Source organism: Paramormyrops kingsleyae, chromosome 2 (genome assembly GCF_048594095.1).
Source record: "Paramormyrops kingsleyae isolate MSU_618 chromosome 2, PKINGS_0.4, whole genome shotgun sequence".
Lineage (NCBI taxonomy): Eukaryota > Metazoa > Chordata > Actinopteri > Osteoglossiformes > Mormyridae > Paramormyrops > Paramormyrops kingsleyae.
In genome coordinates, this window is record NC_132798.1 from 9251245 (window position 1) to 9264950 (window position 13706).

Sequence of the window (13706 nt, forward strand, 5' to 3'; positions counted from 1 at the left end):
ATTCAACTGTAATATTTCAAGTTGTCTTGTTTAGAGTACTAAAAAACATATTACTATTAGAACCTACAGGCTAAAAAGGAAACATTGGATCAACTTAAAATATTACTTAATTTTTTCAAACTTTTTTCAAGTTTGGTTAATATAATTTTTTCAAGTCAGTTCAACTTAAAGTAGTCAAGCTAATACATTAGATTTTTGCACTTAAAACCAATAAAACTGCTCATTCTCAACTAATAAATATAATTTGAAAGAACTAAATAACCCAAAAGCCAGTTTACTGCAACAGTCCACTTTATTACAACACATTGTTGCATCCTTGCATAAATAGCTATAAACAAGATACAGTGGCCAGAAACAGTACCTTTTGTCTTTAGACCACAACTTGGACTGAAAACCAATGAAATCATTCTGCTCATTTAATATTCAGATTTTCATTAAGCTTAATTTTTAGAAACCCACCACAATTGAGGATGGTATGGCACTAATATTAGTCTTTGCCACATTTGATAGCTACTGCTTTTGGTTTGATGTATATTAATTGGTCTAAGTGCTGTTATTCTTATGTGTATGCATCTCCCAAGAAATCTTGTTGTGCTTTGCAACACATTCTTTCATAGTATATAAATTACGGAGGTACATACTGTATGGTCTGGATGCATTTCCTAGAGGGTCTTGGCTGTGAATCAAAGCGAAGCAAATCATTTTCCATATCATTTTCTTTGAACCGTAGAGGATACTCCATCTGAACTACTCACTGGCAAGCAGACTAAAACCATTTATGTGGTTTTTGTTCTCTTGCCCTCTTCATCACAATCATGGTGGATTAAAAAAATCTTAAGTCAAAGACAGTACTGTGTCATACTATGGAAATATACATCCAGCACCATTGGTCTAAAGGGGAGTGGGTGGTACCAGGAGCTGCACAGAAACTGTCCTGAAACCTTTCCAAATATGTTAATCATCGAAGGGCGGGACCTGCAATCAAATACACCACTATAACATTAAAATACAAATCACTCGGGAGACACACCCAGTACGTTTCCTAGAGTTTTTCCATCTGTCTTGATATCAACATGCTATAAAACCACCAAGACCACAGCTCTCTAACCTCTAAGATCAGTCAGAACTGAGCCAGCAAAACTTCAATATAAGAAAAAAAAAAAAAAAAGCTGCAAGGTCCTTTTTGGTCAGAGTCTTTCTCATGATGGTGGGTAAATCTGGGATGGCTCTTCTGATCTTCATGACTTCTTGTGTGCATATTAAAATGGGGCAGCTAAAAAATTAAAGTTGAAAGAAAATTATACATCAATTCTACGTGAAACTTGTGACACTTTTTTCAGTGAGTTCTAATGGTAATATAAGTTTTTTATTACGCTAAACAAGGCAACTTGAAATATTACAGTTGAATCTTGCTATTTAAAAAAGTTAATGAAAACATTAACTCTTAAAATGTCACCTAAACAAGGCAGGTTTATTTAACCTCCTGAGACCCGACCTATTCATTTATGTCCATTGTAGTGGACATTGTATTTTTGCATTTATTTTTTCACTGATGTTGGGAAACGTATTTATTCTTGTTGTGCACTAAAGAGGACATGCTGTGAAATTAAAATAAAAAATCTAAATTGTAAGATGTCTTATTTCCTCCAAAGACAAATAACCTACAATTGAAGGACACTTTTTTCCTTGGGTCTCAGGAGGTATTTAATTTGACTCCTCAAACAAAGTTGACTAAACCTCTGTACCTATGTTAATCGAACTTGCAAAATAGTGTTGACAATTTAACAATCCAAGTTTATTGAAACTTTGTACCTAGGTTAATCTAACTTGTATTACAGTGTTGCCTTAACTCTGAAGTCAAAGTTAGCTGAACCTCTGTCTATAAGTTTGTTAAACTTCTGTAATTGAGTTGGCTAGCTTAACTCAAAAATGTTATCGCAGCATGTTGCCTTGAATTTTTGAGTTGGCTGAACATTTTTTTTTTACAGTGTAGATACAACCACAACAGAGTCATTCTAATAGCTCTCCTTCAGCTTCTGGTTATGTAGAGCATAGACTTATTTTTTTCTGCTTACTAATAGGACACTCAGATCCTCATTTGCCTAACTGAGCTAATCAAAGAACTGTGCAGTCGAGAATCTGCACTGAGGTCATGGAATTTAGACCTTCTTGTAATTCTCACATAAGACCATTGGCAGTAAAGCCCTCTGCCATTGGGCTCCTAATCTATGAAACAATCTGTCAGCTTATGTGAGGGATTCCCCCTTGGGCTCACTATTTAAATCTGTATTTCTTGCTATCCTTACATACATAAAGCTGCTGGTGTTGCTACTGCTCAGTAGTGGACTGAAGTGCAGAACGACAGGTGGCGTAATGGTGCATAGACAGCGTGACAGAAGACAGGGCTACACAAAGCCACAGCCTACGTTCTGGCCTGCTCACTGCCAGCCTGCCTGGGATGGTTGGGCAGCCAGCTGACTTTGGGCATCCAGAGGTTTTCCCCTCTTATCCATTTACATAATTGTTACCCTGAACTACAGTGACACAGCAAGTGCCACTGTTGTTTGACTCTGGTCGAAGTGCATTTGACCACCCTTATTGAGAAAGGTGCTACCTAAAAAACATACCAAACCTAATCGGCACATATAGTTTTATTTAACTATCAAAGAGTGGCATTTTAATCAAACAGCTATTAATTTTGCTATGATGGAGTCAATATTTTAGGAACTCCAAGAAAGTAAACAAGAATTATTTTAGGCCAGAGATGTGAGAAAATGCACTTGCCGTTGTCTTAAGTCCAAGAATAGTATTAATGACAAAATATGTTCTAGTAAGTTGAGTGTAAAGTCGCCCATATTGGATAATGCTTCCCATGTTGGAATTATTTTATGCTTTTTATACAGTTATAATCAAACGTCTTGTTTATGTCACTTAAAAGTAGCATGTAGCCCAAGAGTCACAGCACAGTTCCCCTCTATTAGAAAGGCGTGCGATGCATGACAGCCCGTTAAACACCCTGTTCCTATTCGAGGTGGACCTTGCTCACTCGTACAGGGAACAGAAATGTCACTCCATGAACTTCACGGTCCATTGCCCAGCCGGTCTCCCTGTTCCCTTTGGACATATCTATACATATCATGCTTAAATAACTGCTCTTGGGTAAGTTATTCCTATTGTATCTGGCACCTATGAAACACCCATTGAGACTGAATACTACCAAGGGGCACAAGAGCAACGTAGCTGCCTTTTTCAGTTACCCTCCATAAATAAGTATTGTTTACCAGCAAGTCATTGCCTGTCAGCACAAACACTTACTCAGTTTGCGTTTGCTCATGGTGCCGCGGCCTTGGTGGTTGTTTAATTATCCGGTGTTCCTGGGTTGTAGACTGAAGACCGCACTCATTTGAGGAGTCCAGAGGAGTGTAATGACTGTGGCAATACTTCCCTTATTACTAGCAGGGAGGAAATGTGACACGTGTTTCACAGCAGAAAATTTAGCAACTCATTACCGAGATAGATGCGCCCAGCCTGGCCGAACCCAGCTAATGTCTCTATGTTCTACACCATCCCCTTGTCCTCCATTTCAAAAATAACCCGCTCCTGCCATCCTCCCTCTTAAACATCCTCTTTTTATAATTCTACCCTCCCAATTTTTTTGCATAAAGTCAGTCGTCATTCATCAATATCTTGGGGAATAGACTTTTCAATCTATTTATTCAGTGTACACCGGACAACAAAATAGAACAAAATGGCTATTGTAGTTGAATGGCAGAATATACCCTTGATGACCACTCTTCTAAATTAGACTGTAACTGCTGGGTCAAAATTGAACTCGGGGCAATGTATGTGTTCTCATAGTACACACCTAAAAAAAACTTAAAGGGGAGGAGTTTCACTTTTTCTAACAGGGAGATTTCACTGCTCATAAAGGTGTCTTTTTTAACCAAAGCACTGCAATGGGGTCAAGGTGGAATATGCTTGCCTAGGCTGTAGCCTAGGGGCCCAGAATGAACGGTGGGCCCTATTGGCTATCTACTTTTTTTAAAATTATGTTTAAAGTGATCCTTTATTGGTTGTTTATTTGTTTGTGAGTTGGTGATTGGTTAAAACTGAATGGCGAGACCAGTTCTGAAGGGATCAATGAGAATCTTTTTTGCCAGGAAAGCACAGAGGAAAACATTGTAATAGTAAAAACTTATTTTATAGGTAAAAATAATTGCAAACCTTTGTCACCTAATGTGGAAGTGATTAACTGACTACAAAAATGTTTTAACCTATAGAAAAAATGCATGTCACATCTCAACTTCAACAGCAACAGGCAGACTGTTATTTCGTTAATTCAGAAACGAGATACCTGCACTATATGGACAAAAGTATTAAGACATCTGGCCATTATGCCCACAGGAACATCCCATCCTAAATCCACAGGCAATAATATGAAGTGGTTCCTCCTATGCAGCTATAGCAGCTGCCACTCTTCTGAGAAGGCTTTCCACGAGATTTTGGAGCGTGTCTGCAGGAATTGATGCCCATTCATCCAGAAGAGCTGTTGTGAGGTCAGGCACCAATGCTGGACGTGAAAGCCTGGCTCACAATCTCCATTCTAGTTCATCCAAAAGGTGTTTGATGGGGTTGAGCATTGGGAACACAGTCATGCTGGAACAGATAAGGACCTTCCCTAATCTGTTCCCACAAAGTTTGAAGCATAGAATTCTCCAAAATGCCTTTTTATGCATAAAGCGAGGTCCATAAAGACATGGTCGGCTGAGTTTGGTATGGAAGACTTTGACTAGCCCTGACCGTGAGCCCTGACCTCAACCCCATCAGACAAGTACATTCTCGACAATGGTGTATCGAGCCACAGTATTAGAACCATTCTGTCAAAAGTTGGGGGGAAGAATGAATTCTAATCAGCCATCATACAACAGCAGCAGCCATCTTAAACTAGCTCAGCAGACGTATTGCATCACCAGATTTGAGTTACTTGCTGTCATCCGCTACACCTGCCAATTCCGCCACTACCTACTGGGCAGAAAATTCCTACTTGAACAGATCATAGCAGTGTCACCTGTTTTTTCCAGTTCAGATATTCTGAAGGTCGGCTGGCTGGAAGAGCTGAGCCAACATCACTTTTACACTGAGCAACGAACAGGCCGCAAACATTCCAGTGCTGATGCCACGTCAAGGCAAAATGAAGAACCTGCAGGGAACTGTGACCGTTACCAGGCAAGAGGAAAAAAATTATCCAACCCGCCATGTCAAAGACGCAAGTACTGCCAAGACTTCATGAGCAGTGGGCAAAGGTCTGAAGATAACATTGTCGATGTTGTGCCACTGGCAGTGAGGTGCATTCAGTCCAGCAATAGGGCTGGAAACAGGTCAGTCACATGCACCCATGCCGGAGACTCCAGTAGTTAACTGGTTTCAGTGACTTAGCTCTGAAGAGGTGCCAAATATCAGAAAGCCAATCCTGTCCTCTTTACCCTTCACAGGTGGAAAGAATCAGGGACACTTCCTACTAAAGATCAGGTGATGCTTGAGAGCCCTACAATGAGGAAGTACTCACTCTGTCGGGCTCAGGTCTTGCTGTGGCGAGGAATTCTCTACTATTGCTGGGAGAGAGCAGGGGCCCAGTGCTTCTTACAGTGTTGGAAATTTGGTGCATGTCAAGGATGATTCAAGAAGGAAAGGACTAAGCCCGAAGCTTTAGGCACCTTGGGTCCCTAGATTGTTTCTTGTTAATTCATCCAGGTGTTGCGTTAAAACATTTGAACTTGATAGAGTGATTAAAAGAAGGAGGAAAGGAGATGTTCTGTTACCACTTAGCTATACATGTTTTGAGTTTGCCCAGACTGTGTTGTAAGCTGACAGTGATAATCTAGTTCTTAGACATGTTGAATGAGTCACCTGTACTGAAGGCTCCTGGAGGAGGGGTAGTGTACGGCAACTCACAATGGACAAGTTTGTTCTTTCTCTCTTCCCTAAATGTGTTGCTTGTTCTGAATGAAGCACGTTCAGGAATGTGACACGATCGGACATGAGGGGCATAGTAAGACACTGACAGAGTTAGTTGAGGTGGGACGACAGTGCTCATGAGACACGACTCATTGCATGGGCAGTGCAAACTGTACCCATGCCAGAGCTGGCAACCCTGCATAATTTCCTTAACAGAGTTTAATAGCTGTATGTTCTGTACTGACCTGACAAAGTTCAGTGAAGTGCATACGCAGGAGATTTCTTGTTGTGTGACGTGATTCCCACCTAACGGCATCCAGACCAGGTTGAAACGTGACACTATGGACATCTTAGTTCTAAATTTGAAGTAGGTTGATATTACACGAAGAGAGTAGCTGTCGTGTTACCCTTATTATTAAAATACATCACAGAAAGATAAAGGGCACCATTAGAGATTTTCAATAGAAGAATGAACTCTGTGGTAGTGAGGATGATTAATTCATAAACCTCTTTAAGCAGTTAAAGGCGAGACAATTAAGTTTTTTAAAACATTGTCACAGATATTTGCTATTTTTAAGGCTAAGTTAATATAAGAATTACTCTTGACGTTATTTACAACTTCAAGGTCCTCCTGGTCTGCTTTGCCTATTAAGTTTCTGTTGCGTGTATAGCTGCTGTTACATTGTTCCGTCTCAGTGCCAAGGTCTGTTCAAGCGTGAAGTTGCACATTTTGAGTTATACTTTGTAGCTAGGTTAAACTCTGAATTGTAGGGCCAACTGTGTGAATTGTGGGAGATGAGTGTTTGGGGAGCTCTTCTTTGCCCTGAGACCAATTGTATGACTTTTTCTGCTTTTGGTTAAATTTTGCTGTACTGTGCTTTTAACTTATCTAGAGGTAGAAAACTGAACTTTGATACGTACACAGAAATACATATAGGTCTACATACACTCAGTGACAAAAGAAGTAATGGTCCCATCTGGATGTAATTTGGTAAACATGCAAACCAGCGATGGGTATGTAAATGATTTGAGCTGGCAGGTCTAGTCACCAGACACAGAGGATGCCTCGTAGACGCATTAGACAGCATTACCAGCACTTGATGGAGCTTGATAGCGGTCACACTGTGGGTATGCATGAGGCTGTGTGGTCGTATTGTGCAATTGCCCGGCATGTGGAGCATGCAGATGTCACAGTCACCCGATGCTAGAACCAATGGGCACGTGAGGGCACCCACACACGTTGTGAAGGTTCCGGTCACCCAAGACAGACCATGCCAAGGGAGGATTGTCGTATAGTGCGTCAAGCATTACAGAACCCCATGACATTTTCGCCTGCCAACCGGAGACAGGTATTGTGACATCCTGCATCCGCATGTCTTACCCCTCCTTAGACAGCACCCTGGTACAGTCTTTCAACAAGACAACGCCCATCCATACACGGCACGTGTGTCTACGTACTGCCTGTGTCATGTTGAGGTCCTCCCATGGCCAGCCAGGTCCCCTGATCTTTCCCCATTCGAACATGTGTGGGATCAGCAAGGACGTCAAGTCAGACCCAGTGCCAATCTGCAGGATCTCGAGCGTCAGTTACAGTAGCTGTGGGCCGACGTGCCGCAGGAGAGGATACAATGGCTGTATGACTCCCTTCCGCACCACATCGCTGCATGTATCCAGGCCCGGGGGGGGGGGGGGGGGGGGTGCCACACCCTACTGACATGGGACCAGCAGTGTGCCCATCCTGCCAACTCTGTTGTCCGTTTGATCTGATATTATAATCATTGTGATACAGTCACATGACCGTTCACCACCTGTAGATTCATTTCGCCTTCGATGTATGAATGTGAGTGTGAATGGGTGAATGTGAGTGTGGATGGGTGAATGTGAGTGTAGATGGGTGAATGTGAGGCATGTATTGTAAAGCGCTTTGAGTTCTCGTAGGAGTAGAAAAGCGCTATATAAATGCAGTCCATTTACCATTTCCACCACTCTGCATGCTTAACTTTTTTGTCACTGAGTATATATCATTCTAAATGACCACATGGAAGCGTGACTTGTGTCTCATCAGAGAAAAATGGTTGAAAAGAGTCATTGGAAGCATCAAGTCTATGGTCAGCATGGGGGTTCATTTAATTTTTCATTTTAATTTCTGGTGCTGTATCTGTGATGATGACCTGTTAGTGCTTTGCACTTAGGCAATGTGATTCTTAATGTTGATCACTAGGTGGCAATAAAACTACTGAAAAATACCCAGTCCAAGAAATCTACACTTACGATCGCTTTAACAGGTACATCTAGTACAGGGTTGGCCCCACTTTTATATCAGGAACCAAACAACTTGTGCATTCAAAGAACCCTGTTGAAAAAACATCTTATGATAGTTGGCCAGCTTGAAGTATGGTTTCGCATGATGGTTTATACCAGCTAATGATGGTCATTATAGCTGACTTAGCTGGTAATACCAGTATGACCAGCTGGTGACCCAACAGCTAAACCATCAAAGAGCAGCAATAGCTGGTACGTGACCACCCAAGACCATCTTAGACCAACTAAAACCAGTTACCAGCATAAACTGTTTTTTTTTCAGCAGGGAAGCCGTCCTGCACACCACTGATGTACGGAGCTATTGTTGCCTTCCTGTTTATTTTAATCAGTCTGGTCTTTCCCCTTTGACCTCTGTCATTACAAAGGGGTTTTTGTCAACAAAACTGCTACAGATTGGATGTTTCTGTGTTTGCCCAAACGGGCAGCATTTCTCCGCTCCGCTGAAGCCCCATTTTCCTTTGCAGGCTAAATACTCGCCTTTTGAGGCGTCACCTTAGCCCACTAAATGGTGATGTATGTACAACAGCAGTTCCATATCAGAACAGCCAAATACTATGTTAAGGAACATGAACACCAGCCTTGCTGTTGTACTGTAGTTATGTCAGTAAGGTACTGAATTATACACTTTGTCCATTTTGTCCATTTTACCTGGGCAGGTTTAACCTGCCACACAGAACATACAAAAGTCTGTTAAAATTAAAAAAAATAAAAAATAAATAAATAATCTTTAGCTTAGTTTTATATTTTCAGTAATTAATAAGTATTCCCAAGACATGCTGAAATGAGCGGCCAGGGGCAAAGTACATCCCAAAGCGGTTCCCAAAGCAGGTATTAACGCTTTGACGGGTGCCACCTTGCTGTTACGATGGACTGTCCTCCAGGCGCTCAGAGGAGGGGGGCCGTAGGTATCTGTGCCATCTGCCTTTTTGCCTACAGAGGAATTAAAGTAGTTTGTATGTGGACATCAGGATCAGAATGAGATCTATTGGCCGTGTAAGTTCAGACTTAAAAGGAATTTGTCTCGGTGTCAGTGCAGTGACATAAAACAACCAGAAAACAGTGTATAGATAAGACATCTCACACCCAACAATCAAGTCACAATCAATGTAAAAGATTCACACAGTAATGTAAAGGAACGTGGATATTTCTGCACTGCTCAGTTACTAAAACATCCACAGGCATGTATCTGCGCCTATGTGACCTTGGAAAAGGTGTCGGCTGTGTAAATGCTAGCCAGAGAGACAAAAAGGCTCCCCCCACCCCAGAACACTGACCAGGGAAAGAATATGGATGATAGATGTATGTTGCCTTAAAATATGTTATATTGCCCATAAAAGTTAAATGCACATAACTGAAGTGGCCAAGCAGGCAGCACCAAGGCCTCGTGCCGCCAAAGGCTGCAGCTTTAATTCCTGTCTTGACGCGGTGGGGGGGGGGGGGTTTGCACGTGCCCCTTCTCCCATGCACAGCTTGCTTGTGGGTTCTATCCACAGTCCAAAGACATGCAGTTTATATGGTCTGGTGTTGCTAAAAATTGTGTTTGTGCCCAAGAATCCTATCTAGGGTGTAACCCTGCCCTGTGCTTCCTGGAATAGATTCACTACTACCCAGAATTAGGCGAGTGGTTAAGGGAAATGAAGTGACAGTTAAGCTTATGCTGTAGTTTACTCCGAGGACTATATATGAACGAAATGAAGAAAACAGATTTGTAAAGTTAAGGGTGTATGTTCAGATTCTGGCAGAAGCCTTGTTATGCTGCTCCTTAAGCACCCATGATTGTTCTGGTACATTATCCCATTTTAGACCTATAATTTCTAACTACCTAGTTAAGGGCTTGTATTAATTAAAATTTTTGCTTGAGCAATAACCAATCATTGATGAAGCACCAGGACTGGGACTGCAAGAGACCTTATCTGCTGTGAGGTGTGGGGCCTGTAGCTCCCACCACAAGAGGGCAGTAGATACTGGTTCAGACTTGCAATTTGAAGCTGGTGACTGAAGTTTGAGACTCTACACAGGTTAGTACCCTGGCCCAGTTTTACTGAAAAAGAGACGCGGTACGATAAAGTAATGAAACCAAATCTGCAGGTGTTTATGTAACCATGGGAACTCAATGGATGTGATCACATCAAAAAATGTCATTGAAGTGTGCACTTTAATTGCATCTTTCTGTTAATGGGCAGTCGCGGTTAGGCAAGGAGTTTGGCTCTGCAGTAAAGACAGCACTGTGAATCCAAGGAGCCAGTGACGTCCACCCGTCTGTCAGGAAGACACGTGGAGGTGGTTGCTAGGCCAGCTGGTTCACGCCGTTGTGCTTTTTTGTTGCTCCCATGCGTCATACGTTGGCAGGCTCATTAACTTCTTCTGCACCCTACATGCCAAACCGCCTGTCAGCTGACATCGTGATAGATACAACAATCTTAAGGCAGCACCTTAAAAGTTTGCAGTTGTATGGTCCTGGTTCCCTTGGTGACCTGCTCTATCACCACAGTATCTTGTCCCCTTGCCAAATCCTGGCCTATTTAACCCTAGTCCTGCCCAATCCTGATTCTTAAAGGGGTTTAGAGATTAACCAGGGCTTTTATCCAAAGGCTAAAATTATCCACTTTCCGAAGCTAAATTATCAATTTTCTTGTTACCTACTGAGCCAGCCTGTGTGGATTTGTGGTTCCAGCCCATTCAAAATGATCCTATTGGTCGCTTTCAAAAGTCAATTAAAGATTAAGCTCATTATGTCACTGGAGGGCTTCAGTACTATAAATGGGGTTTACAGGGAAACAGATGACCCAGTTGTGCTGATCAAAGGCCAGTGGAGCGAGAGACCAGCTCCTCAGCCTTACCAAGTCACTGGAAGCTATTATGCCGCAACAGCTTCTGCTGGAGAGGCGTCAATGATGCAGTGTGTCTCCTTCAAAAACCAGGCAATACTGATGCTGGGCTCAGAGAAGCGTGACTGCAACAAACATGTGCTTTCATCTTCAGGATGTCTCAGTGAAATGAAACACCAAAATCTTAACCGGCTCCAGCTGAACCCACAAAACATCTAACAGATGGATAATTGAAGACCAAATTTTCAAAACGCAACCCATTTCTCGTTTTTGAGATGAGACCACCAATCTCAGGATTCTGCGTCATATGTTACAGTCTTGGGAAGCAAAACTCACCCAATCCAACTAAGAATCTGTTAGGGGAACAGAAGACCAGCCCAGTTCAAGGCAAGCTAGATGCAGATCATCAAGTCAGTTCAGCAGCTGATTCCACAGTGACTATCTTAGTCTAATATCTCCATGGGTGCCAGCCTGTAAGGGCCACTCACACTTTTGTACATAGTGAATGAAACCATTCTGATTCTGACCAAGGCAAGTGAGTAGCCCAGCGTTTGCCGCTCTGGTGCTGGGCTGAGAGACACAAGCCATATGCTGGCTTGCCATCATTAAAATCATGAAATGGACTGGAGTAAAGTTATTTTAACGGTCCCCTACATTGGCAGCGATGGTGTTCAGGCTGCATGGTATTACGCTTTTTGCATATGGTCACTGATGTGTTTGGTTTGGCTGCAAGAACACCGTGAAACCAGACACCTGCTTCGGCCGGAGGAAGTGATGTAAAGCGTCCCGCAACGCTTCAGCGACCTTGCGCGCCCTTGCAGCAGGGAAAATCCTCTTGAAGTGCATTGAAGACCGAGGCAGCCAATTCATTAAATATTTACAGCCGCCTCTGATGAGAGAGAGAGAGAAAGATGAGGAGAGAAGGAGAGAGAGAATGGGGAGCGGAGAGGGGGGGGGGGGGGGAGAGCCAGGCCTTTTCATTGTGGCTCGTTTAGCCCCCCGGGGGGCTGAGGTTGCATTATTCTGCGGAGGAGGTGTCGTGTCCACTGAAGCAATAAAAGGAGAAGCTCATGCAAACAATCGGTAGGTTTAATTTTAAGCATGTGCTCTATTTTGGTGCCTCAAGGCATATTTTGCTTGGGGGAAAAAAAGAATGAGAAGGGCTGATGAGAGAGACCTGTGACGCCTCATCCTCTGCTCTCAGCTCGACCGCATGTCGGCCTCCTTCCACCTCCTTCTCCTGTCAGGCAGGCAGCCCCCCCACCAGCTGTCAGCCTCCTCATTCAAACATGAGCAGATTCTAAAACTCCTATGTAAAAACTGCTATATTACCATAATGCTTGCAAAATACATCAATAAATGAAAAATCATTAATGAATGGAAAAAAAGCATCCAAGGATAGCTGACAAGTGGTATTCTCTCTCTCTCCCTCCATGTCTGCTTCTGTCACTCCCGGTGTTTTTGTCACGGAGCGTAATTTTCAGCAAACGTGAAGCTTCCCTGCCAGTGCTGCCGTACAAGCCGAGGCCAGGGAATAGAGTGACGGCGCCGATCCGGTCAGCTTTCTTTCCTGGCCTGTGGTACGAGCATCGTGTGCCACTGCCCCTGTTGTTGGGTTTAACGTGGTGTCAGCAGCTCTGTAGGATTTCGCCAGTCACGGCCCGTCCCTCAGCTGTGCAAATGGACCGTATCCGATTCCCTGCCATTCAGACTGTATTGCTACTCTTGCTGTTATTATATTATAATAATGAGCTCTATGTGTCAGATGTTGGCTTAAACAGAACTCCCCTTCGGTCCGCCTAGCATTTCATCACTCTGCCTGAAATCCTACAAAAGGCAGCGGCTAATGGGAGATCAATTATAAATCCACTGTTAAATCTTAACCTTGAGCTGCACTGAGCCAGACAGAAAGAGACGAGATGAGGGAGAAGTGAATAATTGGACTGAGGCAGTGTGAGGGCATGGAGTGGGTGGAGGGGAGATGAATGTGCCTCCCATGGAGACGTGGCACATCGGCGGGGGTGTCCTAAAAAGCTACTGTCACACCACATGGCATCGTTCGGGTCGCTCTGCTGTTGAAATGGTCCCGAGGTTTAAAGCTGGAGAAAGAGGACATATGGGAAGGGTAAGGCTCAAAAACTGAGACATTTTTTTGATTAACTTAATGCAGTGGTTCCCAATTTTGTCCTTGGGGACCTGCAGACAGTCCACGTTTTTAAAAATGTGGGCTGTCTGGCAGGGAACTCGGAGGGAGCGAAAACCTGGACCGGCTGTGAGTCCCCGAGGACCGGACTCGGAAACACTGACTTAATGAAATGATGCTTAATTTGCCATTTGCACAAGTATGCGTACATCTACATTGGAATGCTTATTTTTACACATCCCAACTTGCTCTCTCTGAGGAGAAAAATACATTATATATAATTCATATATACAGAGTGTGTGTGTGTATGTATACATATATACACACACACACACACATTGTATATATGAATATATACACACACAGTTGAGAACAAAGCTTGGCGTCTGAGAGCAGGGTTAAGACATTAATGTGGCGTTCCTGGAGCATTTCAGGAAGGGGTTAGAGGTCTGCAGAGG

General features: G+C 43.1%; 1 protein-coding gene across 3 annotated transcripts in view; it reads right to left on the bottom strand.

Annotated features, from left to right (window-relative positions):
• sh2d3cb (SH2 domain containing 3Cb) overlaps window positions 1–3459 on the bottom strand; it is a 28472-nt gene extending 25013 nt beyond the window's left edge. For 2 of the 3 annotated variants that reach the window (XM_023801815.2, XM_023801805.2), the window contains exon 1: window positions 3316–3459. In XM_023801815.2, the coding sequence (XP_023657583.2) occupies window positions 3316–3334 (19 nt within the window). In that variant the 5' untranslated portion in view covers window positions 3335–3459. The remainder of the gene's footprint in view (window positions 1–3315) is intronic. The other variant, XM_023801837.2, reaches the window with a different exon arrangement.
• Between the last annotated feature and the right edge of the window lie 10247 nt (window positions 3460–13706).